At 32.7% G+C, this 25,415-nt stretch overlaps 1 protein-coding gene across 3 annotated transcripts in view; it reads right to left on the minus strand.

The window, feature by feature from the left end:
• LOC136975081 (inactive rhomboid protein 1) overlaps positions 1-25,415 on the minus strand; it is a 128,235-nt gene that overhangs the window by 27,856 nt on the left and 74,964 nt on the right. For 2 of the 3 annotated variants that reach the window (XM_067270079.1, XM_067270078.1), the window contains one exon: positions 103-123. The exons of the other annotated variant lie outside the window; for it this stretch is intronic. In XM_067270079.1, the coding sequence (XP_067126180.1) occupies positions 103-123 (21 nt within the window). The remainder of the gene's footprint in view (positions 1-102; positions 124-25,415) is intronic. 3 annotated transcript variants of the gene reach the window in all.

Below are 25,415 nucleotides of genomic sequence, written 5' to 3' on the forward strand. Positions count from 1 at the left end.
TATAATAGTAATTAAATCAACAAATAAAATTTATTATAAAAATATAATAAGAAAATATTTTTTTCATGCAATTAATGAGAGAAATATAAAGATGATGCCTACCCCTGCCATCAATCCTCGTGTCAAGTGTGTTAAGAAAGAAGAAAAGATCACCATGGTATCCTCAATCATCATAAAAGTATTTCTAATATTCTTTAATAAATTATAACCTAACATTTATCATAAAATTATTACAGGTAGCCCTCTGTTTATGCCAGCTCAATTTACGCCGATTCACAATAACACCACTGCGCAATTCGCCATTTTGCGGTGTAGTTCCCTGATTTTCCTTATGCTAGACTGATTTTCGTTTCAGTGTTGACATATATACTGAGCTTGCTACATTGTACATTTGTTAAAACAAAGATTTTTATTGAATAATTTATTTTCTCTGTTCAATATTATTGAGTATGTACACATTTGCATTGAATTAATATTAAAATACTAAACGTTTAGGTACCCACAAGTAAAGTTATTAAACCTAGTAGTCCAATAAATGGCATCCGAATCCAGAGCGCCAATAAACGCAAATAGTTTGTATCCTGTATCAGTTCATTCAGTAAAACATCTTACAGCGCAGTAGCACTTCCGACAATCACAAACTATTGTTAGTGAGACAAAACCAACTTCAATTTTTCCATCCAAACTGACCTTATACATGCACTACGGCAGCCAGTGGTCGACCAATCAGCATCTCCACTTGTCTGTAGCTCTATGTCAGGTTAGCATATCATTTCAACTATGGAAAGTTTGACGGATGAACTTTGTGAGTTAGACAATGATTGGGAGCAAAGTGCAAATGTAAAAAGGAGCATCATTGCATCCATTCGACCATATTCCGAAATTCTTAATGAAAAAAAACAAAAATCTAAACAATTAAAGATGGATACTTGTACTTTTTTCCAAAAAATGTAAGAGATTCGAAACTTTGAAATATCATTTGTTTTTCTTAAGATTTTTTGATAAAAACATTCACTTTATTTTATCATAAAATATATTTTAAAAAAATTAAATTTATAATATATGTATTTTGTATTATATTGTATTAATAAACAAAATTATTTGCTTGTTATTCATTTATGTAGAACCTAACCCTATACCTCACTGTAAATATGGGTTCATTTTATGCCAATTTGATTTGCGCCGGCTTTTGTAGGAATGGAACTGCGGCGTAAACTGAGGGCTACCTGTATTTCAAGTATTTTAAAGGAAATGAATATATCTGGTATATAAAAAAGTGCTAAACTTCTAAAATAATTAAAATCATTATTTATAAAAGTCAATAATTTACATTACCTTTAAATTAATAGCAATAGAAGTTAATAATAAGTAATCATTTTAATAGAATTAAAATCATATTCTTATTTAAATGAATTTCGTAGTAAACAACAGTAAATGATTATAATTTAATTAACAATTTTATTGAATATATTTCAATTTTTCATATGTAAATGCCTAAATTCCAGTTTAATAATCCAAAATCAGTAACAGTACACTTAAATAATTTATAGGAACCAAAAATAAATTTTTAATATGATGTTTTTAGGAAATTTATCCCAGCTTCAAATCATTATAAAATTACTTTTACAAAGTAAACAAAAGTGTTTGTTAGTGATCTGAAGCTGGGATAAACTTACAAAAACATTTGTCATATTAAAAATTTGTTTTTGGTTTCTATAAATTATTTAAGTGTATTATTGTTGGTTTTCAATCTCTCATTTGAGTTTAGTTTTTATATCTACTATATATACAGACATATATATATAAATAAAATTTATCATAAATCTGAATAAAAAATTAAATGATCAGAAAGAAAATAAATCAATTTATTTATACTGTATATATAATATGCATAATAGAAGACCACTTTGAAGGAAATTGACACTTCTACTGATGTACAAAAGACAGAAGTGTCATTTTTTTTCTTTAAAGCAATCAAATTCTAATGTCCCTAGATTATTTTATAATAGAAAACATTTTCACAAAAACAAATATACATAAATAATTACATGATCAATTCTAAGTTTTAGTAACATAATACTGTATATCTGTCTGACATTAATGTCATAATATACTCTGCTGATTTATTTGATACTGTTTTAAATTACTGAAATTCCTTTAATTCATATAAAATATCTAGAAACATCCAATGATTTCTTTACATTATTTATATAATAATTCTAATAAATGTATTTATTCTTTAAAAAAAATTTGTTATTTACATGACTGAATTCAGTTTCAAATCAAATCTCTATTATAAATTCTTTTCAAATAATTAGTTTTTATTTGAAAACAAATTTTAACTATTCTTTATATTCAACATTTCATCAAGTAAATGAAGTAAACAATTAATATTCTAAATTCAATTTCTTGTATTTTACATTTTAAAGCATTTGTATTGCATTTTGGCTTTTTACTATACTGTATTTTTTTTTCTAAAGAGACCTTATTATTCGATGTGATACAGCAGGCCACTTTGCCTTAAAATTTGCAAAAAATATAATAAATTAATTTTCAAAAACTGTCAAGATTCATCATATTAAACGGCATAAATTGGTTTTTCAATATAAATATAACCTGTCTGTTTGTTTGAAGAAATTACTAATTATTGAAAACAGGGAACTTAATTTTAAAACTCTATAAAATTTCCATAGAATAAAAACCTCACTGTTATCCTTATGATACTATACATATATCGTAAAACTATATAAATGACTAATCAAAATAATTAATAATACTAATATTTTCAAAATATTATAATTTAAATTATTAAATAACATTATATGAAAACATTTATTAGTTATCTCTATTTTTTTATAATCTTTTCTTCTAGCATAATACGATGAAAACGATAGGTTATATTATGTGAGTTATAAAATAACTGAAAATTACTATACTGTAATTTTGAAATCAACTTCTGTCTGAAAAACATAAACGATGGAAGATTCACTAAAAAAACTTAATAGCTACATCCACTCTAGATAAACTAAAAACACCAGCAAGAGTCTCGAGAGATATGCCTCTCCCATTCCAAATGTAAATGTTGTGTGGAACAAAATTCTTTTAAGTTAATAAAATATTGAACCACTATTTACAGAACTTTATACATATCGTGCATAAACAGAGTATTTATCAAGAATAATTTCACTCCCATATCATCTTAGAAAAATAAATGAATGTCATAAGTTTTAAATAGATTTCTTAGTGTCAATGTATACTTTCTCTAGAGAGTACTCTAGTCACTTACTCAGCAACCATAGAAATATGACCGTGCAGCCTAAATATATATCGGACCTGTGAGCATATAGCCAGATAGCAAGAATGGTAATCTTATAGTGAAACGTTACGCTAAAGAAAAAACGTAATTGTTAACTATCGTCGTAGGACGTAGAAATAATCAGCAGATATCATCTTATTTCCTGTTCACTGTAGAATTTACAGAGCCCAAACCAGAAAGTGTTGTCTTTTGTCCGTTGTCGTTACTATAAAAGAACCGCTTTAGGAAATGTTAACGAGCATGTAAATAATGCGCAAACTGCTGACTTCTCACTTTCATATACGAGTCAAATTGTGTCTAATACTTTTACGTGCTGTTCTCATAGGATGTTAGTGGCGTGAGCCGGAAGCGGTAATCGAGACTCAAAATATCACATAATTGTTTTGCAAAACAGTGTGGTGATAACAACTTATCTGTGCCTAATGTCAACATTGCTACTTGCAAAAATTGAAGGCTCCTTAAAGTTTATTGCTTAAAAGTAGGAAGAATGAGTACTCCCATACCTTCTAGCACTTAAGTGCGCTTCTAAAACGACAGGATTGTATGCTTGTCGTCCTACTTTACGAGAAGGTATTTAAGTTAATGAAATGGTTTGTTAAAATAATATTGTAATATATTCTGTTATATATTGATGAAATTTCGAAAATATAAAATATTTGTTTGAGATATTCATTAAGACAAAAATATTAATTTACTCAGCCAAGTGCCTAATATGTTATTTTATTAGCTCTGAAGACTCTGAGATATTAGCCAATTCGGCTCCTATTTCCTATGATTACCCCCTATGAGAACCCCGCGTGTTTTTGTTAGAACGTGAAAGATTGGAAACTCAAGAATTCCAGTATACGATATATTACCCTGGAACTCTGTTATCATCTCATGTGCGAGGTGCGCTGAGAACAATACCTCCTAGCGATAAAGAACGGCAAAAATTTGGTCCGCCAACCATAGATGGTCTTCTATGGGCCCCCGAACACAATGCATAGAGTGGCTTCCCCTACAAAGAGATGTATCACTGAAACAAAAATAATGTTTAAAACATGAAAATTATGGTCTCCTTTTTTTTCTTATTACCCGCGATACCAGAGATTCCCTCATAAGCCACACTCCCTCTGATATTAGGCCCCACACTAGAGCAAAGCGTGTTGGCGTGTGAATCATATTGAGAAACACTCAGAAAAGAGGTATTATAGACACAGAGTTTAAGAACCTATACCTCTCGGAAAAAGATATAGCACCTTATTTTCCGTTTTAGTATCTATTTTCTCCAGACGTAAGGTAAATATTTTCCTCAAGGGTGGATTGATATATGACACACAAGTGTATAGTTTCGAGCATGTAGGTTGATTTTGCAAGTGACTTAAATAGTTAAACCAGATAATGTATTCATTGAATACACATAATAGCAAAGGTTTGTATCTATATTGTTTGTGTTTCTATTACATACCATAAATAATACTGTCTATTTTTAATATTAAAACATATTACTTACTAACATTTAACCGTAATGTTCAAATGAATGTGCGTAAGTAATTCTTAAATTGGTAGAAATTTTACAAGGGTACCCCTATAATCAGTGGCAAATGCCGTGCACTCACTCTATCAAGTATAGCATGGATTTACGTCTAAACAATCATATATGTTCGCTTAGCAATTGGGAGATGCACCAGCCGTGCGCATTACAACCGCTGTGATATTAAGTTAGCTCGACTAATATTCCACGCCACTATTAAACGCACTCAAGTTTTTGTAGCCTTGAGTAGAGAGTAACTAACACACTGTTAAAACACTCTAATTTCAGTTGTGCCGTCATTGAAAATGATGAACTAAAATAAACCCAATTTAAAGGAACCGTAACCTTGTAAAATATCTACATTATATAGAAATATATGAGAGAAACATACTCGGTGACTAACGTCAATAAACATGAGTAAACAGACTTTCTTTTAGTCTTATTCCCGTGCCAAGTATACCCTCATTGACTGCTCTTCATGTTAGCGCTATACCAACTTACTCCGTTTTAATATCATCTGGCACTTAAGTTTTGAGAACGACACCTGGCGTTACGTCTAAATTAAAAGTATCCTAGCTACTCGTAGTGTTTCATGTCGTTATGCACGCGGTGGCCGTTCTGCAAATCCGTCCAATGTCTTCCGCCACAAAATGAGTACGCCCAAATCTCTCATCTTCTGCGCTTGTTTTTTGGAGCTTAGTAGTATGAATTGATTTGTGTACCATTGAGTGCATTATTCACACATACCATTGTGTCGGGCTCCTCCATGGCTACTATCTGTCAATCCCAGTGTTATTTCGCACTTGGTCACCCCCGGCCTTCAACACTGTTGGGGATCATCCAGATTTTATAATGTGGTTATCCCTTTTAAGTATGTGAATTTGTAGTAGAGTTCGTGTATAAGTGTGGTTTTGGACTAAGTATGGCATTAAAGACGATCTTATCGCCCGTTATAGTGTGTAGTGGAATGACCCCGCCCCCCAAAAAACCAATTGTTTGCTATGCAAGATTGTTTATTTTTACGTCAAAATCTTTTCGTTTAAAAATAGTCCCGAAATTTTAATAAAGTACGCCTTGTAACTATTTTTAAAATCAAAATTGTGATTATATAAATGATGTCTTCTTAATTTTTGAACCTACACCCTTTTGTGGCTATTTGTCGTTAGGTATCTTTCGTGTTTCATAGACAAATAATCCATTTTATGATAATATAATCTACTATGGGAATTATGAATTTGAAGACCCTCCCTTTCGCGAACTTAAGTATAATAGCTCAAATTATTAGAATTCCTAATGTAGGTATATTCGAGCTATTCGGATAGTACGGGCGTCACTGCTCCTTATTCTATTATTTCTTTTCTTTCATCTGCCTCGTCGTCTATACCTAATGAAACGCTCCTACCAAAAACTAAGTCAGTCCACGGCTCTATTAACCCTTGTTAAATAGCGGAAAGATTGTCAGAATGCGATCCGAACTGTTATATCTTTAATTGGATAAGTCAGCACACCGTGGTGACGCACTATTAGCACCTAAATATAATTTGATCGCCTCTCCCAGTGTTTTCATTGTTAGCTCTGTGATATTTGTTCTATTCTCGTAGGTTCCCTGTGCTCTGTGGAGTTTTGTAAAAATGAAACTGTAACTTGTTTGGCCATGGAACAGAAAGTTTCCGTCCAGGTTACGGATTTACATCAAACGTAACGCAATTATCCGGTTGATGTCTGTTTCAACGGATTTTGAGATATATAAGGACAGCACAAGACTGTTCATCTCCCTATAGGTGATTTGAAATTTTTGTTAGAATATTTCTATTTCGTACATACCCACTATGTGCATAAAACTTATTTGCGTTTGCTAAAAACCCTTTCATTACGTATAAATGCCCTTCTCTCTGTCGACCTTTAGAGATTGATAATCGTGCTTCCTATAGTGTGATAAAATTCATGTAAGTTAAATATAAACCAGCTCAAATATTTGTCTTATGTTGTAATAAAAAGCCGAAAAATTATGTTACTGCTTCAGATGCTCTTAAATATATAATTTGATATTACTAGATAGAGACTAATTGGAAATGATCCTAATAATGATTTAACTGCGTAGTAACTCAAAAACGAAATGAAGATCAGTAATGGTTTTAGCTCTTTTATAGAATATACGACAATTTATTGGATTCTAATTCCAGTAATAAATTCACTTCTCATATGGAAAAATGAAAAGATCAATGGAAGAAAAAACGTTGAGTTATAAAAGTAATAAATGTTAAAATAAATACCCACCGCATAAGTATTGTCAACAATAAAGCTGTATCGAGTTAATTGATGCTCCTTGACTTACTTACGTATATTTATTTAGGCTCCAATTGAGTTAGGATGCATTCAAACTATAATTGATTCTATCCCGATTCCCGAAAAGAGACTCAAAACTGTGTGTTGTCTGGTCTCACCTCACGTATAGTAAACCCACGTCAGTGTTTTTTTTTTTAGTCAATAATGAGTGTCCAAAGAACGTCCCAAATTCCCAAAACTTGTCCAAATAATTCCAAATGAACGTATTCAGGTGTATTTCTTGTGTTTCCGCACTAGCTTTGGCCACACATCTGTGCTTTATTAATATTAGCACTATGGTCGCAGTGACAATTAGGTTAATGATTTAGAGATAATAATATTTTCACAATTATACTAATATACACTTAAATATTAAGTGTTAAATGAAAGTGTGGTCATTTATGTAAGATGAGAGTAATGGCTTGTGAACAAGAGGTGGACATCAAATAAATTCACAATGTTCTTGAAATTTAGCTATAATCACAAAAAAACTAGAAGAACAATAGCTAGTCCGAAGTTTTAGAAAAGAGTAAATTAAAGATTACCCTATAAATAAAAGTGACATGCTATCAGTGAAAAGATAAAACCAGATAGATAATAAGTCATTTTGTCCCAATGACCTACATTGACAAAAACGATCTTATATATGCAAAAGGAATTTTATATAAAGGATCCAAATAGTCTAGTACTCCTACAAAACTAGCTAATTATATATAAGAACGAAGAAGAATTTTCATCCTAAAATGTTACGTTAATTAATTCTTTACTGATTTAATATCATTATTTATTGTATCTGATATCTTAAACTCATCAGTTACCAAGTCAATTAAAACTCAAAGATAGCTTTAAAGTCTAAGATGAATATATATATTTATATATGAGAAAACACAGCAGTGAGAAATTCGTGACATATAAAAAGATACCGCAGTTTTATCAAAATATGACTTGCCAATTAGTTTGATGTCATGGTCATTAGAATTTTAGGTTAAAGTGTACCTAGGTAACCCCTATGGCGACACTTCTGGAATCTCGATAGCATTTGTGATTAGAAATGCGAATATTTAATTTTTGTGGGCCCGAGGACACATGTTCTAACCTAACGTAACCTAACCTATTCTAATAAATGACCAAATTATTGGTAATTTATTAGGGAATAGAATAGGCTTGGTTGGAATGACATGTGTTCCCTGATTCCAGCAAACAGAAGAAAAGTTGGTAATTTACTACATTACTACATCCCTATATATATTTACCATATTTAACTCAGCTAATATTGGTCCTTATATACTCCATTACAATAAGCACACTCCATTGGGTTTCCTTGTTTTTGTTTATAAAACTTATTTTCATACATAAAATAATTATTTCTAATACAAACAGCCCTAAATGTATTATCCATTGATGCAATTCAACTGTTCTAATGTTTTCTTAACTCTATTACTGTATAAATAATAAAAGAATAAATATTTTTTATATAAAGAGACACCATTTTAATATTGTTGGTAATGTCTACATTTTTAATTTTTTACCTGGGGAAGCCCATGCTACTGGGGTAACATTAAAAATTTGGACAAAAAAGTGCAAAACAAAATTTCCAGGTAGATTTTGACAATTTTGGTGTCAAAGTGCTCAGTATAACCTTCTCTTTTGCATTAATTACTTTTTGGAAAATATAATTAACTCTGAGAAAAGATATATTCAAAAAACAAAAGTGTCAACTTTTCCATCTTTGATGCTTAATAACAAAAAAGGGTTAATGTTACCCTAGGTATCAAAGATGGTGGCTCTTCCGGAAATCTTGATGGCAAGAGTGTTTAGAAATAAAATGTAGATGGCGCTGTTTTTACTGATGCAAATTTTCATCAAAATTTTTCCTTCTGGAAACATGAGGAATAATGTGAATTTTGATTTCGGTTATTGGTTAGACAGATGGTGCATGTTGTTAAGTGTTATATAGGTGTACATGTTTTTTTAAAGTTTGTACAATTTTCTCTAATTTTTTAAAGTTAACGAGTAGGAAAACATGGCCAATGGTAATTTCCATGTTAAATGTTGTCTAAAAGTGTGTAATTGTGCTATATGTGTTAAATGTGTCATAACCAAAAATATGTAATTGTGAATTATGACGCCATGAGACAATGCAACCAACACATGGAAGGCAAGGTGGACGTAAATTGCAGGTGCCATTCTCTATGGAGAAGCTGCCTCTCGCTGCCAAAAAAGTGAGAGATGTGAATCATAAGGCTGAGTTCCTTAGAGGCTTAAACTTTTATGTACATTCCAGGCAAATTCTGTTCGAATCACTGATGTATCCAATCTAATTCAATTACAACTAGTTATTGATGGATTTGAGATAAAATGATGAAATTTTTATTTTTCGTCTTCGATCAAAAGTAAGGAAATGAAACCAAAATCTCGGGAAAAAGTAAGTAGCAAATTTATGTTTTAAAAATGTTTTAGTTTAAAAAAGTTTAAATCTAGGTGCATATTGGTTAATCTCAATGGTCGCCATCTTGTTTGCACATATGCATGCGCAAACAAGATGGCGACCGGAAGTGCCGCCATCTTCAATACCTAGGGTAACATTAACCCAAAAAAGTATATTGAAATTTTTGGGTGTTGTTTTCTGACATAAAGCCAGACAGTTGCTTGATATTTTTCCAGAGTTTGGTAAATTTTGGTTGAACTATGGAAAGTTATCAGAGTTATAAAAAAAAAGGAACCAGATTTATGTCCTTCATCCTCACTAGATGATGCCATGATACCTAGCTCTCCAATTGTCTAGCTCTAATAACGAGAAGCTTTTGGAACAATGGAGACTTTGTCATTTTTTTCAAGGTGTAGACTTTTTGATTTCATTTTTGTACTAAAATACAGCTGATTCCATTTAATTGGGCCACTGATTAATTGGGGCAGCCACTTTATTTGGCCAAATCTCAAAGAACGGAAACCAAACTAATAAATTAATTTATAATTTAAATGCTTAATTGGGACAGTAACAGAAAAAGAATTTAGCAATTTTTGATATATTTTAGGGATCTTCTGAAAATATGTCAACTCTACATACACTAATGTCATGTAGGCCTTACGGTGGAAGTAGAATGAGTGTACAAAGCTCAGGGTGATAGCATTGGAGATGATGAAATTAAGAGAGCAATAAAGCAATTCACATTAAAAGAATTTGATAAAATGCTTCAGGAATCACTTAAGTAAAATAATGGATGACAATCTGAATGTTGAATGTTCAATAAAAGTGCATTGAGAAACAGAAAATGTCATTCACTGTTATTGAATCTTGTAACAAGAAAAAAAACCAAATTTTTTAATCAAAATCTCTCCTACATTATGTTTATGAAAAATAATTCTCATGTTTTTTGTTTAATAATAATGTTTTAAAAGTAGAAGCTTCATTTAATTTATTACCTCCTTTTAAAATACATACATAAATAAATAAATATCTAGAGTAATATTTAATATTTAAAACTGTAAGCATAATTTTGAAAAATTTGTGGCAATAATCTCTTATTTTTCACATGTTATTCTTCTTGACTGTTATGGTTTCAATTGTTGCAATGTTTTTCCTGACAATCTTTAACTGCAGTAACAGAGGTTTTCTTGTATATTAAAGATCAATTGAAATTTAATAATTAGTCTAAATCAACAACACACATATATATAAATATGGGCTTATCACACATCTATAGTATATACATGTTAGAGGAGCCACAGTTTATTGTAAATTTTTATTATTAAGGTGGTGATAATTATTAAAAAATTTGTTAAATACTATCATTCACTGGTGTGGTAACCCTATATATATATATGTCACTGTGAAAGACCAAAATTAGAGAATGTCGATATTCTCCGGTGAACGTCGACACATACAAAATACGTCAGTGATAGACCAAACATTTGGTTATATTATTATACATTTGAACAATCGCCGGTGTATATCAACAAGCACAGATAAGCTTTGGTGAAGGTCGAAATGACACCCGAGAAGTTGATGTCAACAGAGAGGCAATAGTCTGTCGCCAAATCCTTTGTGGGTAGCCGGAGGTAGGACAAGGTCATACCTCTTTTCCCAGCAATGGTTTCATGGAAACCACCCACTTTGTCACTGGATGGCATTTTTATTCTTTTGACCCTGTGAGGTGGGGATCAGTTTGTCAGCTTTATACCCTGCTTTATATCGCTGAGAGAAGCAGCTGCAGCTAATTCGAAAATTGGAGGGCAAGGCTATACACGCTGTCATTGCAAAAAGAAGTGTTCCACGAATAAATTCAGTTTTAAAAGCAAGGGACTCTTTTGCAATTCAAAGTGCTATAACAGTTTAAGTTGTTGCAATAAATAAAATTGTATAATAATAGTCACATAATTTATGTGTAAGTTTATTATTGTATTATTTTCTTTAATGATTTAGAATGTACTGTTCGTTTTAGGTTCAACAGTTTATTTACATGTGCTGTTACTTAAGATTTCTCCTATTTTGACACATTGAAAAGTTGCATTTTTGTCTTAATGTAATAAAAATATTTTTATTCAACATTCACCATCAGTGCATGCTAAATGTCGACATTTTCCAGTGTGAGAAATAATGATATTTAGCAAATATTTCATACATACATGAAACGACTGTGTGAATGCTGACATTCACTAAAGAATGTCAACATTTGCCAGATATCGGTCATTCACAGTAACATTTATATGTGTCTTGTTGATTTAGATTAATTATTAGAGAGTATGAAGGGCTAAAAGTGGCTATATTATTACATTAATCAATTGAAGTTACTATTCATATACTGACAAAAAATGCTTTGTTATTTATAAAGTAATTTATAAATAGCTTTCATAAACAGTTGCAGATTTAGAGACATGAAACTAAAGTAGGGGCCTTGTAACATGTAGTTGAAATGACCTTTACAGTTATGAAAGTATTTTATATCTTTATTGAAAAATGAACAAGTTATTTTAATAATAATAATAATAATAATAAGCCTCCCAAAATCCTACCCTATGTCCATGTCAAACATCAGACCACATGGGGACGGGCAATGCATAATAGTGATTCTTATGCAGCTAACAGGGTAAAGGTAACCCAACAATATGGAGAATTATAAAAATGATGAACATATAGGATAGCTGCCCGGAGGTGATCTCCGGGGCACGTTTAGAGCTGACACTGGACGTGGCAGCATGCAAGCCACCAGTGGCTTGCATGCTGTCACTCTCACACGCTCTGCTGAGCAGGCGTGTGAGAGTCGGGAGACCTGAAGAGATTACAGCCGATCAATGAGGAGGAGAGGTGGCAGATGATGCTTTGCAGAGTAGGGCTTTGTCCACAGACACTGTTGGCTCATTAGCAATGACCACAAGTAATATATTATGTAAAGATAGAAGATGCAAGTGGTCAATGGAAGAACTCAAAGAACTTATATTCTGTTATTTTAAAGCAAAATATATGAGCAGATTGGAGATGCTTTTTATTAAAAGGAACCCTAACAATCCTAAAATCCATAAATTTAATGGAAATACTTTGTCAACTCAAGCTTGCAGAATAATTAAACAGAATGTAATATCACAAGAACTACTTAACTGTATACAAACACAAGCAGAAGAAATACCACCTACAGAACTGATTACAACTGTGATTGCAGAACCTGAGAATGTTCGAACAACTACAGTGCACAACAACCTGTATGATATACAATCCATACCAGATTTTGTAGAAAATATAGACCAGTGGACACGAAACATTGTAATAGTTGAAGATCAAGAACTTAGTCTTGCAATTCCTTTGGATACTGGCTGAAATGAAAGAAATCTCGTTTGAGGAACAGTTACTTCTACCTAAAGCAAAAATAAATAGATGTTTCATAGAAAATCTAAATATCCTTAACAAATATCTACCTAATTTATTAATTACTAATAACAGCCTGCTTGAAATAAATGATATAATATATGCAACTGCTAAAACTCTAATAGAAAGCAATAATCAAATGCCACACATATCTACAGCGACTATAAAATCAAAATGTGACCCAGTTTGGAAAAAAAAATACAAACTAAAATAGATAATTTTAGGAAAGAACTAGGACAACTAGTGGAGATAACAAGAGGAATTGACACACACAGAATGAGGAAAATTAGAGACAATCTCTATATAAAATACAATATCCAAACTGAAAATGATCAGAATAATATAATATCAATGAAAAGTCAAAGCTTTAGCAGGAAAACTTAAAAGATATGATGAAATGAATAGAAAAAAGGAACAGAACAGGTTATTTAAAAAAAATGAGCATAGGTTGTACACAAGCTTGGGAAGCAACACTACTCAAAATATCAAAATACCAAGTAAAGAAAAAGTAGAAGAATTTTGGACATCAGTGCTATCTAATCCTAAACAATACAATATGGAAGCTAAATGGGTTAAAGAAATAGAAGTTTCAAGTGACATTAATGCAGTAGAAGAGATTACAGAAGACCAAGTAAAATTTGCTATATGAAAATTAATGAACTGGAAGTCACTGGGAATAGACAAAATTCAAAATTACTACATTAAATATTTGACTAGCGTTCACAAATACTTTGCCATATTATTTACAAATATAGTCTCAGGAACAGAGATGTTAGAAGATTGGTTCACTACAGGTAAAGTCATACTTATACCCAAAAATGAAAACTCCAAAGATCCAAAAAACTGGAGGCCTATAGCATGCCTTACGAGTATGTACAAATTACTTACTGCCGTACTAGCTAATGTACTGTACTTTATGACCACTGCCATAAGCACGGCATAATAGCAGAAGAACAAAGAGGGCATTGCCGTAGAGCCAGGGGGTTGTAAAGATCACTTAATGGTCAATAAAGCAATATTGGAGGTTGCACACCAATCTCAAAGAAGTCTGAGTATGGCGTGGATAGACTACCAAAAAGCCTACGATAGTGTATCACACAAATGGCTCCTTAAAATTCTTGATATCTATAAATGCCCATCTACGGTTAAAAGATTCCTCCAAGTGACTATGCCTACATGGAGAGTGATCATGACTGCACGTGGCTCCCAAGATTCAATCACTACTCGACCGATCTACGTAAGATGTGGGATATTCCAAGGCAATTTTCTCTCTCCACTGTTGTTCTGCTTGGCTATAAATCTGCTTTCATTCATACTAAATAAGTATGAAAGGAAAGGTTATAAACTGAAAGATAGTATCTAGGTTAATCATCTTTTATATATGGATGACCTTAAGGTTTATGCAAACAGTAGAAATAATCTAAGAGTATTATTGAATAGCATCGAGATTTTTACAAGTGATATAGGGATGGGGTTTGGACTGGATAAATACAAAGTAATACATATAACTGCAGGATGCAGAAGCAAGTGCAGTTGGAGAAGGACATACACTACTGAATGGAGAAACTTTCGTGCAACTTGCAATAGGTGATAGATACAAATATTTAGGAGTGCATGAATCAGGAAAAATAAAGCATAGTATTATTAGGGAACAGATAACAAAAGAAAATTTTAGAAGGATTAAAAAACTTTTAAACACATACCTTAACTTGTGTTATCTAATAAAAGGTATAAATACATATGCTATCCCGGTCTTACTTTACTCATTCGGAATAATCAACTATAAAAATAGTGACCTAAAGAAAATAGATGTCAAAACACGAAAGCTACCAGCAGTTAAAAAGTACATCAGCAAAAAGCAGAAGTAGAAAGGCTGTATTTGCCAGTAAATCAAGGAGGAAGAGGACTATTAAATATAGAGTACATGTATAATGCACAAATAGTTAAATACAACAATATCTTAAAAGAGGAAAGTGATCATCTGATTAAAGTAATAGTAAAGCATGATATAGGTAGGGATAAATACTCAATAATAAAAGAACACAGGGTTTAGAAGGTGAATTACATTTACCACGAGGAAATACACATACAGATGAAGAAATTTAGAAAAATCAATAATAAAATGGCATAATGACGTATGGAGAAGCAAACAATTACACGGTCAATTTCCTAAAAGGGTATTGGATCAGGGTAATATAGACAGAGAGCTTGCGTTTGAATGGATTAAAAAGCAACAAATAGCCCCAAGTGTTGAATCATTAATATTTGCTATACAGAACCAGGCTGTAATGACACAACAATATCAACATGACATATTAAAGGAGACACTGGACAGGAAATGTCACCTTTGTACGACCAAAGATGAGATCACGCAGCAAATTATATCAGGACGTGAAAAACTGGCAGGGACTTGTTATGTGAAACGTCATAATAACCTTGCCCAGTACGTCTACTGGTGCCTGGGCTGAAAACATAAAATAGAAGTTCCTAACCAATGGTGGAAGGAAACATTAATCCAGCGGCAAGTTAAAAAAAATGGTACAGCCAAGATCTTATGGGAAATGCCTGTCCAAACTGATGTCACTGTATCTCACAATAGACCGGATTTACTTTATGTTGATAAAAACTGCAATAAAACATTCTTAATAGATATAACTGTACCATCAGATTACAACATTAGTGCTAAAGAAATAGAAAAATTAAGTAAATATCATTTTTTTGAAATCTGAAGTTAGCCATCTATGGAATACACAGATGACTAGTATCCCAATAGTAACAGGAGCAAGAGGAATAGTACTGAAAAACATAAAGAAATATATAGATCAATTAGAATTTAACATTGACATCAGCATTCTTCAGAAACAGGCAGCCGTACACACATCCCTTATACTCAGTAGGGTGCTTGATAATACTATCTTTGTGGTCAACACACCAGATCCACTCAAGCATAATATGCAGCAATCTCAAGACATACAACAATCTTCAGACACGCAGCAATCATCAGATACGCATCATTCATCAGTTAATTCAGAGTTACCCAATATGACTATTGAGACTAGTACACAATGCTCATCTGGAAACCTTTTAAGAGGAGGAGAAGAGGAACTACTTGCATGTAAAATGCATCTAATGCAGTAAAGGGGTGGAAACAGATACCTTCTTTACCGTGGGTTACAGGACAAGGTATTTTTTACTCCAATGTAATCGTGTAGAAATATAAAATAAATAATAATAAAAGTCAATAATGTAACCAAAACATTTCAAAAATACATCAAATGCTATTGAAACTTAATACATAGTGAAACCAAATGTTTTCAGATTACAATCCTACTTGAACTTATTAACTTAAACAGACAAACTGATGATTTTTCTATATTTTGTGCATAAAACACAAAAATTAAATACTAGCATATTTTTATTTAGTCAAAGTGGTTTTAATTATTTACAGCAATTTGATATGCAAGCCATCTGTCAAAGAGGGATGCCTCCCAGGAAGACTAAGGAAAACTGATTCCTATTTAGGTGTTACAAATATGAAGAAAGCCTGAAAAATTCCACATGGGCAGCCAATTTCTTGCAATAGAAACTTATATCTCATTCTGACATAACTGTCACCCTATCCATATTCCCAAATAATATTAAAATGTTAAAAAAAAACCTATTTATCTGATAAATGGTGATTCTAAATGAACTAAAATGAACTAAAGTTTCATTGTATTTATATTATTTAAGTTATACATTAATATAAAAGGAAGTAATAAATGAAACAGTGAGTGTGAAAGAAAAAAAGAAAATATGTAAATTATCAAATATTTCCATATTTAATAGCAAAAAAAGTGCATGTTAATTAAGACAATAAGTAAACAGAAAACAAACAAAATAGAATCAAATAAAATTGATTTTTAATTAATAAAACTATAATCAGCAACAGAAGGACTTCTAATGTAGAGATACAGTTTGCTAAACTGCACAACTCTGTTATAATAAATGGCATTAACGTTAACAAATATACAGTGTGAATGAAACAAAGAAAATGGTAATTTGGACCTAACAAGCTATATAATTATAGTGAGAAGGAATCTCAATCTTTCTTGTAATTACTGGCACTTGTGCACACAATTAATGCACTTGTAATTAGAATATTTTGTTCCTGTAAATAGTGATTGTTGTATCAAATTTTTCATCTCAAAATAGAGAAGATAAAATAAGTGTTAATTCAAATTCTCATACGTTGAGTACTTGTACTTGTAAATCCGGGTAATAAACTTGAAGATTATTATATTAAATATCAAAAAGTAATAAACTTTTAAAAAACATCAAATTGATTTTTATTAAAACATTATTATTATTATTATTATTATTTTGTTGGGTTAAGTGAGATATACTCGGTTAACACCGGTGGCTGTGTACTATGCCGGACCAAAGTCAAGGCATAGTAACCAAAACAGAAATTAAAGAAGTGTATCAGTGTGTGTGTCTGTATTCAAAAATTTTCTCACAATATGACATGTATTCAATATAGTGGCCTTCTGTAGTGTCATGTATGTGTTTCTATTCAATTCTAATGTGCCCAGGCTTGTGTGTAGTGTGTGTGGTATGACACCTGTAGAGGAGAGAACAACAGGTACAATAAGCACCCTATCCATCCTCCACAGATGCCTTATTTCCTGGGCGAGTTCTGTGTACTTGCTAATTTTTTCAGTGCATGCGTTTTGTATATTGTGGGTGTTTGGAATGGATATGTCTATAATGTATGTGATTTTATTGTGTTTGTCGACGAGTGTGATGTCTGGTCTGTTGTGGTAAATTGTTTTATCTGTGATTATGGCTCTGTCCTAGTACATTTTGTGTGTGTTGTTTTCCAATACTGTCTGTGGAATGTATTTGTAGTATGGTTCGTGGATGTCTACTAATTTGTGTTTCTTTGCAAGCTCTTGGTGTATTATATTTGCTACTTGATTATGTCTGTGTAAATAATCTGTCTGTGCCAAGAGCTTGCAACCAGAGGTGATGTGTTGTATAGTTTCTGGCATGATGTGACATTTTCTGCATGTGTCATTTGTGAGTGTTGCATCTTTGAGTATGTGTTTTCTGTAGTTTTTAGTATTTATGACCTGATCCTGTATGGCAATCATGAATCCTTCCGTCTCCCCAAAGAGGCATCCCCGAGCTAACCAGCTGTTTGACGCAGTTTTGTCAACAAAATCCTGGGCCAGATCGTAAGGATGCCTGCCATGGAGTGCCTTTCGAGCCCACGATTGCTTAATGGTGTCTATGCTTTTTATATGTTGTGTTGTGTCCATATGATGTGAGTGTAAGTTTAATGGTGTGTTATTCGAGTCTGCTAGAGTTACTGCTTTATGTAATTGTGATGTTTCTTGTTTCTTGTAGAAAAACTCTCGCAGTGACTGTATTTGTTTGTAGTGAAGGTTAACTATGTCAATCAGGCCACGTCCGCCATCTTTACGTGGAAGGGTTAATCTTTCTGTGGCAGATTTAGGATGATGTTGTTTATGCTTAGTAAGTGTTGTTCTTGTTTTCCTTTGGAGTTGCTCGAGATCTGTGTGAGTCCAATGTATAACTCCAAAAGAATATGTGAGTACTGGGATGACATATGTGTTTATTGCTTTAACTGTGTGTTTTGCATTTAATTGTGTTCTGAGAATAGCATTTAACCTACTTTGGTATTCTTTAATTAATCTTTGCTTTATTTGTGTATGTTCTGTTAGTTTGGCCTGTTGGAATCCTAAATACTTGTAGAACTCGCCCTCTTCCATGGATTCAATAATGTCTCCATTTCCAAGTGCAAAATCTTCTTTCTTCAGGATTCCTTTTTCTATGTGAAGTGTTTTGCATTTATCTAGGCCAAATTCCATTTGTATGTCCTTGGTGTATGAATGTGTGATTTGTAGGAGTTGATGAAGTTGTTTTTGTGTGGATGCATAAAGTTTTATGTCATCCATGTACATGAGATGTGACAGTGTAAACTGTGTTGTTTTTTCGTGTCTGATATTGTAACCATATTGCGTGTTGTTTAACATGTTGGATAATGGGTTCAGGGCTAAGCAGAACCAGAGAGGACTCAAGGAATCTCCTTGAAATATTCCTCGCCTAATAAAAATTTGGTTTGTTTGTATGGAAGTGTTACTAACCCTGAGATGTAGTGTTGTTCTCCAGTGCTGCATAGTGTTTTGAAAGAATGCAATGAGTGATGGATGTATTTTGTACATGTGTAGAATATGTAGCAGCCAACTGTGTGGAACACTGTCGAATGCTTTTCTGTAGTCTATATATGCCATGTGTATGTTTCTGTGTTGTTTGTGTGCTTGCCGTAGAATGACTGAATCTATGAGTAACTGTTCTTTGCATCCCCTGTGGTTTCTACGACAACCTTTTTGCTGTTCTGTTAGAATGTCGTGTTCTTCAACGTGTTTGTATATTTTGTTTGCGATACAGGATGTCAATAATTTGTAGAGTGTTGGAAGACATGTAATTGGTCTGTATTGTGTGGGGTCTGTGGTATTGTTGTTTTTAGGTTTCATGTAGGTGATGCCCTGGGTAAGAAAATTTGGCATGTCTTGTGGATTGATGATGATGTGTGTTAGATGTTTAGCTAGTTCCTGGTGCAGTGATGTAAACTTTTTGTACCAGAAATTGTGAATGTTGTCTACACCAGGTGTCTTCCAGTTGTGTGTTCTGTTAACAGTGTATTGGAAATCATGTATGCTTATTTCAACACAGGGCATAGTTGGTATGTTGTGCAAGTTTCTGTTCTCCTCCTCGATCCAGCCTGCATCAGCATTATGCGTGACAGCACTGGACCAAAGAGAAGACCAATATGTTGTGAGTTCTTCTTCTGTTGGTGTGCCACTGTGCTGTGTAACAGTGTTTGCTTTGTTATTGATTTGTCTGTAAAAGAGTTTTTCATTGTTTGTAAATAATTTATTTTGTTGTTTTCGTAGTGTACATGTTTTGTATCGTTTGAGTCTACGTGCTTTGGCAGCAAGTTTTTGTTTTAGTGTATCAATGTATTCTGTAATGTGTGTGTTGTGATGTTCATGTTTTGTGTGTGTTTTTATTTTCTTGAAAATGTTTTTGAGCTGTTTCCTTAATTTGGGTGTTATGTTGTTTTTAGCGTATTGTGTCAGCTTGCCTAATTGCTGTCTAATGTCATTTATTTGTATTTCTATTCTTCTCTGCCAGGCAGGCTTGTGATAGAATTTTGTTTTCTGTGTGTTTGTCTGTGATTGTACTTTCAGCCCATGGTGTGTCACTACTGTGACTGCTCCAGCATAAACTAATGTATGAATGTCTGCGAGTGTAGAAACTGAATGAATGTAGTGTGGTAGTAAGTGAGTGTTTACGTAATTTAGTGTTTTTCCTACTTCCTTTGACGTGTTGATTTTTGGTATTCGTGGTCGTTGTGTGGGATCTGTGCCTGTATATTTAGTGAGTGTTTCCTGAAATATAAGTGAGAGCGTATTAACTAAATCCATGTCTATGTTATCAGTGATGGATGAGGAAATGTCTGTAGTATCATTAGTGGTAATTGTTATATGTGTGTTATTATCAATGCTTGTTGCTGGATTATCCTGACAGGTTACATGATCTTCATTAATGTTAGATGTTTCTGTCTGTTGATGTATTTGATCAGCAACCTGTTGTTTGATAAGTTCAAGTGTTGTTTGTGGAATAAGGTTGTTGTGTATAATTGTTCTTTTTTGATCAACAACCCTTTGTTCGGTGACAGTGAGGTGAGGATACTGTTGTGTGAATCTATGGTGTAGTTGTTGTCTGTATGCTGTCATGTTTGTTTCGAGTTTTGTGATGGTGTAGTAACTACGGATGATAAACTTGTTCATTTCTACTGTCCATTTCATCCGTTGGCGTGGTTTTCCAGCCTTTGTGGTCTGTGGATGCATTGCCACAGAAACACCAAGGCTGGGTTTGTTCCTCACATCTGTTGAGGGCATTGCAGTAGCCATGCTTGGGCCGGTGCTGCTTTCGCCACCGGTAACCAAGGGAGACTGTGGCCTATTTTTCGAACGTGAGCCTCTGCCTAACCCACGAACGCGGACCTTGTTAACCCGGGCGACGTCCGAGCCGGTATCACACTTTGATCTAGTTATTACCATAATAAATATCTCCACAGAATGTGGGTGTGGTCACTCTTAGCTTCATTTCTCTCCATAGACCTTACTGGCATGGGTGTCCCTACCAGGAGCTTATGCTCCAGCCTGCATTGCCCTATGGATCAGTAAAATTACTGGGCTCTCCCACCACGACCAGGTGGTGACCACGGGAGAGTTATTATTATTATTATTATTATTATTATTATTATATAATATATATAAATATGTCACATATGTGGCAATTTATATTTGAACAGGCTTCAAAAATCAATGAAAACTTGATTTTCATTGAAGAAGGTCTAGTGAAGACCAAAATGCATCCCATAAATAAAGTTGGTCTTTTATTGATGTGATATCGATTTTCTAATGCTCCAATACAGTTTGATAAGCTTCGTATATCTCCATTAATTGGTAATTTGAGATAATTATTTAAAAACAATTCTGTTAAAGTAGTTTCATGCCACACACCCTCCTGCAGGAGCATAGTGCAACATCCCACTTGGGGAACAGTCCTGCATATTCAGCTTTTGCATCTTACGACATGATGAAATTGCCAAAGACCATAATATGCTGTTTAGCCAGTACTGTTGCAGTGTGGCCACATGGAAGGATAGATACTGTGCAGAATAGTACGACCTATAAACATTAATATGAATGAATGATATATATATAATTTGTTATGTAAAGTTGTTGTTACCCAAAACCCCCATTAGATAACCACGAGACACGAGCAGATTTCCATGTGGGCATTTATAATAGTGGGTTCTTTTTTGCGCAGAATTTTTGTGGTTTTCCATTTGTGTTTTTGACTATTTGAAGCCGTTTGTTACATGTTTTTGTTCTTAAGTGTTGTATTTACTTATCTTTCCAAATATGGAAATTGATATAAAAATTCAAAATCAATAAATTTCAATAAAAATCTTAAAGTGTAATTTCTATTTTATCAGTGTATATATTTGAATTTTGCTTTGAGTATAGATATTTGTGATTGCAGGAATTTAATGGAAAAAAAAAGTTCTAAAAACAATGTATTTATTAATGGAACAAACATTTTTGACCATATACAATGGCCATCTTCAGGTTATAGAATGGAATATAATAAGTAGAACACAAAGCACAATTGAATTTATAAGCATTCAAAAATTACAAATTTACATATATGTGCAGGAGCATAAATATATTAAACTTCAAATAATGCAAATAAGCATGTGACACCACTGCAGAATCTTTCAAGTTAATTGCAATCTCTTTTTAACTGCAGTGGGATCACATGCTTGGAGAGCATTATTTGAAGTTTTAACATAATGAACACAGTAGCATAAATAATTTTCAAATGCTTATAATTTCAAATGTAGTGTCTGTCCTATTTATTCTAGAACAGTGGTTCCCAACCTTTTCTAGGATGCGGAACACTTTTGTGAGCAATTTTCTTTAGCGGAACACTTACTTAAGTTAATATGAAATACATAAGCTTGTCATCAGTTATTTTATTAGAATTGAGCAGTTATAACTCAAAATCTCTACTCATATTATTAATGCCAATTCTAAGACAGGAAAAAATATACCTAAATAACTTTAATGGGAAACTTGTGCCTGATGTTTTTTACATATTTCATTCAGTTTTTATCATTGCCTTTATCTTATTCGAAACAGTAGTACACTCCATAAGTACGAGTCGTACATATATATTTAAGTTTATGAAAATTTTATGATTTTAATGTTTTGATATTCAACGGCTCGAATACGATTGTACACTTTCCGATTTGCGACTAAATCTGCGGAACACTTGGGAGATGCTTACGGAACACCGGTTGGGAACCACTGTTCTAGAACCTGAAGATGGTCATTGTACATAGTCAAAAACATTCATCCTGAAAACATTTTTGTTAGATTTAAGGTTTTTGGTATTAATTTTAATTTAATGAAAATTATTTTTTGAGGAGATACTTTAAAGCTACTGGAAGTGGTTTTGCACATATTAAATAAAACCCTAAAAAATGAAAGTCTTTTCAAACCTCTTAATTTAAAACATCCTATTACACTTTATTTGTAATAAAGCATTCTTTGTCAGTGTTTTTAAAACTGATAGTTTCAAATAAAAATACCACATTTTTCATTTCTGTATGCTCTCAGCAATTTTGCTGTTTTAATTTCTTCAAAGTTATGACAAATTAAAGACTTATGACAAAAAAAACCATAAAATTTATATATGGTTTTTTTTTTTTTTTGGTCATAAAATTAACTTTTCTACTAAATAATTATTTTGCCACAGTCATAATTCTAGAATCTATTTATTTTGTTTATTATATTGTATTTAAAATGCTTCTTATTTTTAGAAAAAAAAATTATATATATAAGGTGCGTTGCAAAAGTTTAGGTCACTCCTTTTCAGTTAAGCAAACAGAATGCAAACACATCCAAAGAAACTAACACACACATTTATTTGTGAAGGTAGCAGAAACATGTAAAAATAATATGATCTCATTAAACTAGCATATTATTAGATGACTGTAAATGAATAAATACACAAAGTGAGATAATCCATGTGTTGCAAAAGTTTAGTTCCACTGTTTAAAATTACATATTAATATTCCAGAAACTCTTCTTTTTGCATCCCAATGTCAAAAACATGCTGTCTAAAAGTCACTGGAGCACATCTTGACTTATCTTGTCCCATACAGAGGTAATGGCTGTCTGCAGTTCTGCAACAGTTGAAAACTGAAGTTTGTTGGCATGCACCTTCTTAGTGAGAATTCCTAAGGTTCTCCATGGGGTTAAGGTCAGGGGAATTAGCAGGCCACTCCATTATCTGAGAACCACTCCCATGTAGTGTGTGCTACATGGATTAGTGCACTGTCCTGTTGGAATGTCCAGAATGGTCCTCCAACCTTCTCTCCAAATGCCATGAGGTGCACATCCAACAGTTCCTGGTAGTCTCTGGCCTTCATACATTTGGAAATGCAATGTTAGTCACATTCATCCATTTGGAAATGCAATGTTAGTCTTCCTGTTGTATCCGAATCCGGCCCAGACTATTACTGATCCTCCTCCCATTTGGTGTATGGAAAAAAATCTTGTCCTCTCTGATATCATGCTAGTAGTAACACCAGCCATCAGGACCATCTAAATTAAATATTTTTTCATCACTGAATACTACTTGTTTCCATTCTGTATTCCAATTTGAATGTTCTCTAGCCCATTTTACCTTTGCTATTTTATGGTCTGATGTTAATTTGGGTTGACTTTTTTCCTTCTTGTACAGCAGACACTCATTGAACCTTACAGCTCGATAGGGTTGACATGAATGTTAACCATTGGATCACATGCCAACTGTCTGAGTGATGATCTCGATTGTTTTAGGGTGTTTATGACCTGTCGAAGATGATGTTCACTGAGTGCTCCGGGATGTCCTGAACAAGGTTTTTGGTTGTAATCCTCTTGGTTACATACATAATTGTTCACAGTGTTATATGACCAATTAATCCCTTTTTCTACAGCCTTGTTGAACAGCTCTTGCTGCTTTAATGCACCAATCTTGCCTCTCTCATAGGTGGATAACAGCTTGCCATGGCTCCTGTTTCCATAAAATGTTATATCAAGCAAATCACACAACTCAAAGTTGCAGCAGTGTGACAATTTCACTCTTAACACATATGAAATAGTTTGTAACATTTAACTTGCAGATTCATATCATTATTTCTCCTGGGGATGTGGTGGAACTAAACTTTTGCAACACATCGATTATCCTCACTTTGTGTGTTTATGCATTTACAGTAATCTAATAATATGCTAGTTTAATGATGCCATATTATTTTTACACGTTTCTGCTACCTACACAAATAAATGTGTGTGTTGGTTTTTTTTAGATGTGTTTGTGTATGTTTGCTCAACTGAATGGAGTGGACCTAAACTTTTGCAATGCACCTTATATATACTTTGTTATTAAACAATATGTTTGAGTAAGTAAATGTTAATTTTTTAAAATTTTATTTACACTTTTTAGTTATATTTTTATTTCATTGTTATAAAACTGCTATAAAACAATGCAAAATAACATTTTTTTTTCTAAATGAATTTTTTCAATTACTATGTTCCTATTAGTTAGATTATATCAAGGATGAGAATGCAAATGAAATTTTATTATTGAATATTCAAGAATATTTTATTACAATTTAATTAGTTTTATATACAGTTTTGATATTTATAAATCTTAAAACTATCATATTTATTAAACAAAAACATTTTCAAAATATATTCAAATAACTGCAA

This window comes from Centruroides vittatus, unplaced genomic scaffold, assembly GCF_030686945.1.
Source record: "Centruroides vittatus isolate TY-2023 unplaced genomic scaffold, ASM3068694v2 contig_364, whole genome shotgun sequence".
Lineage (NCBI taxonomy): Eukaryota > Metazoa > Arthropoda > Arachnida > Scorpiones > Buthidae > Centruroides > Centruroides vittatus.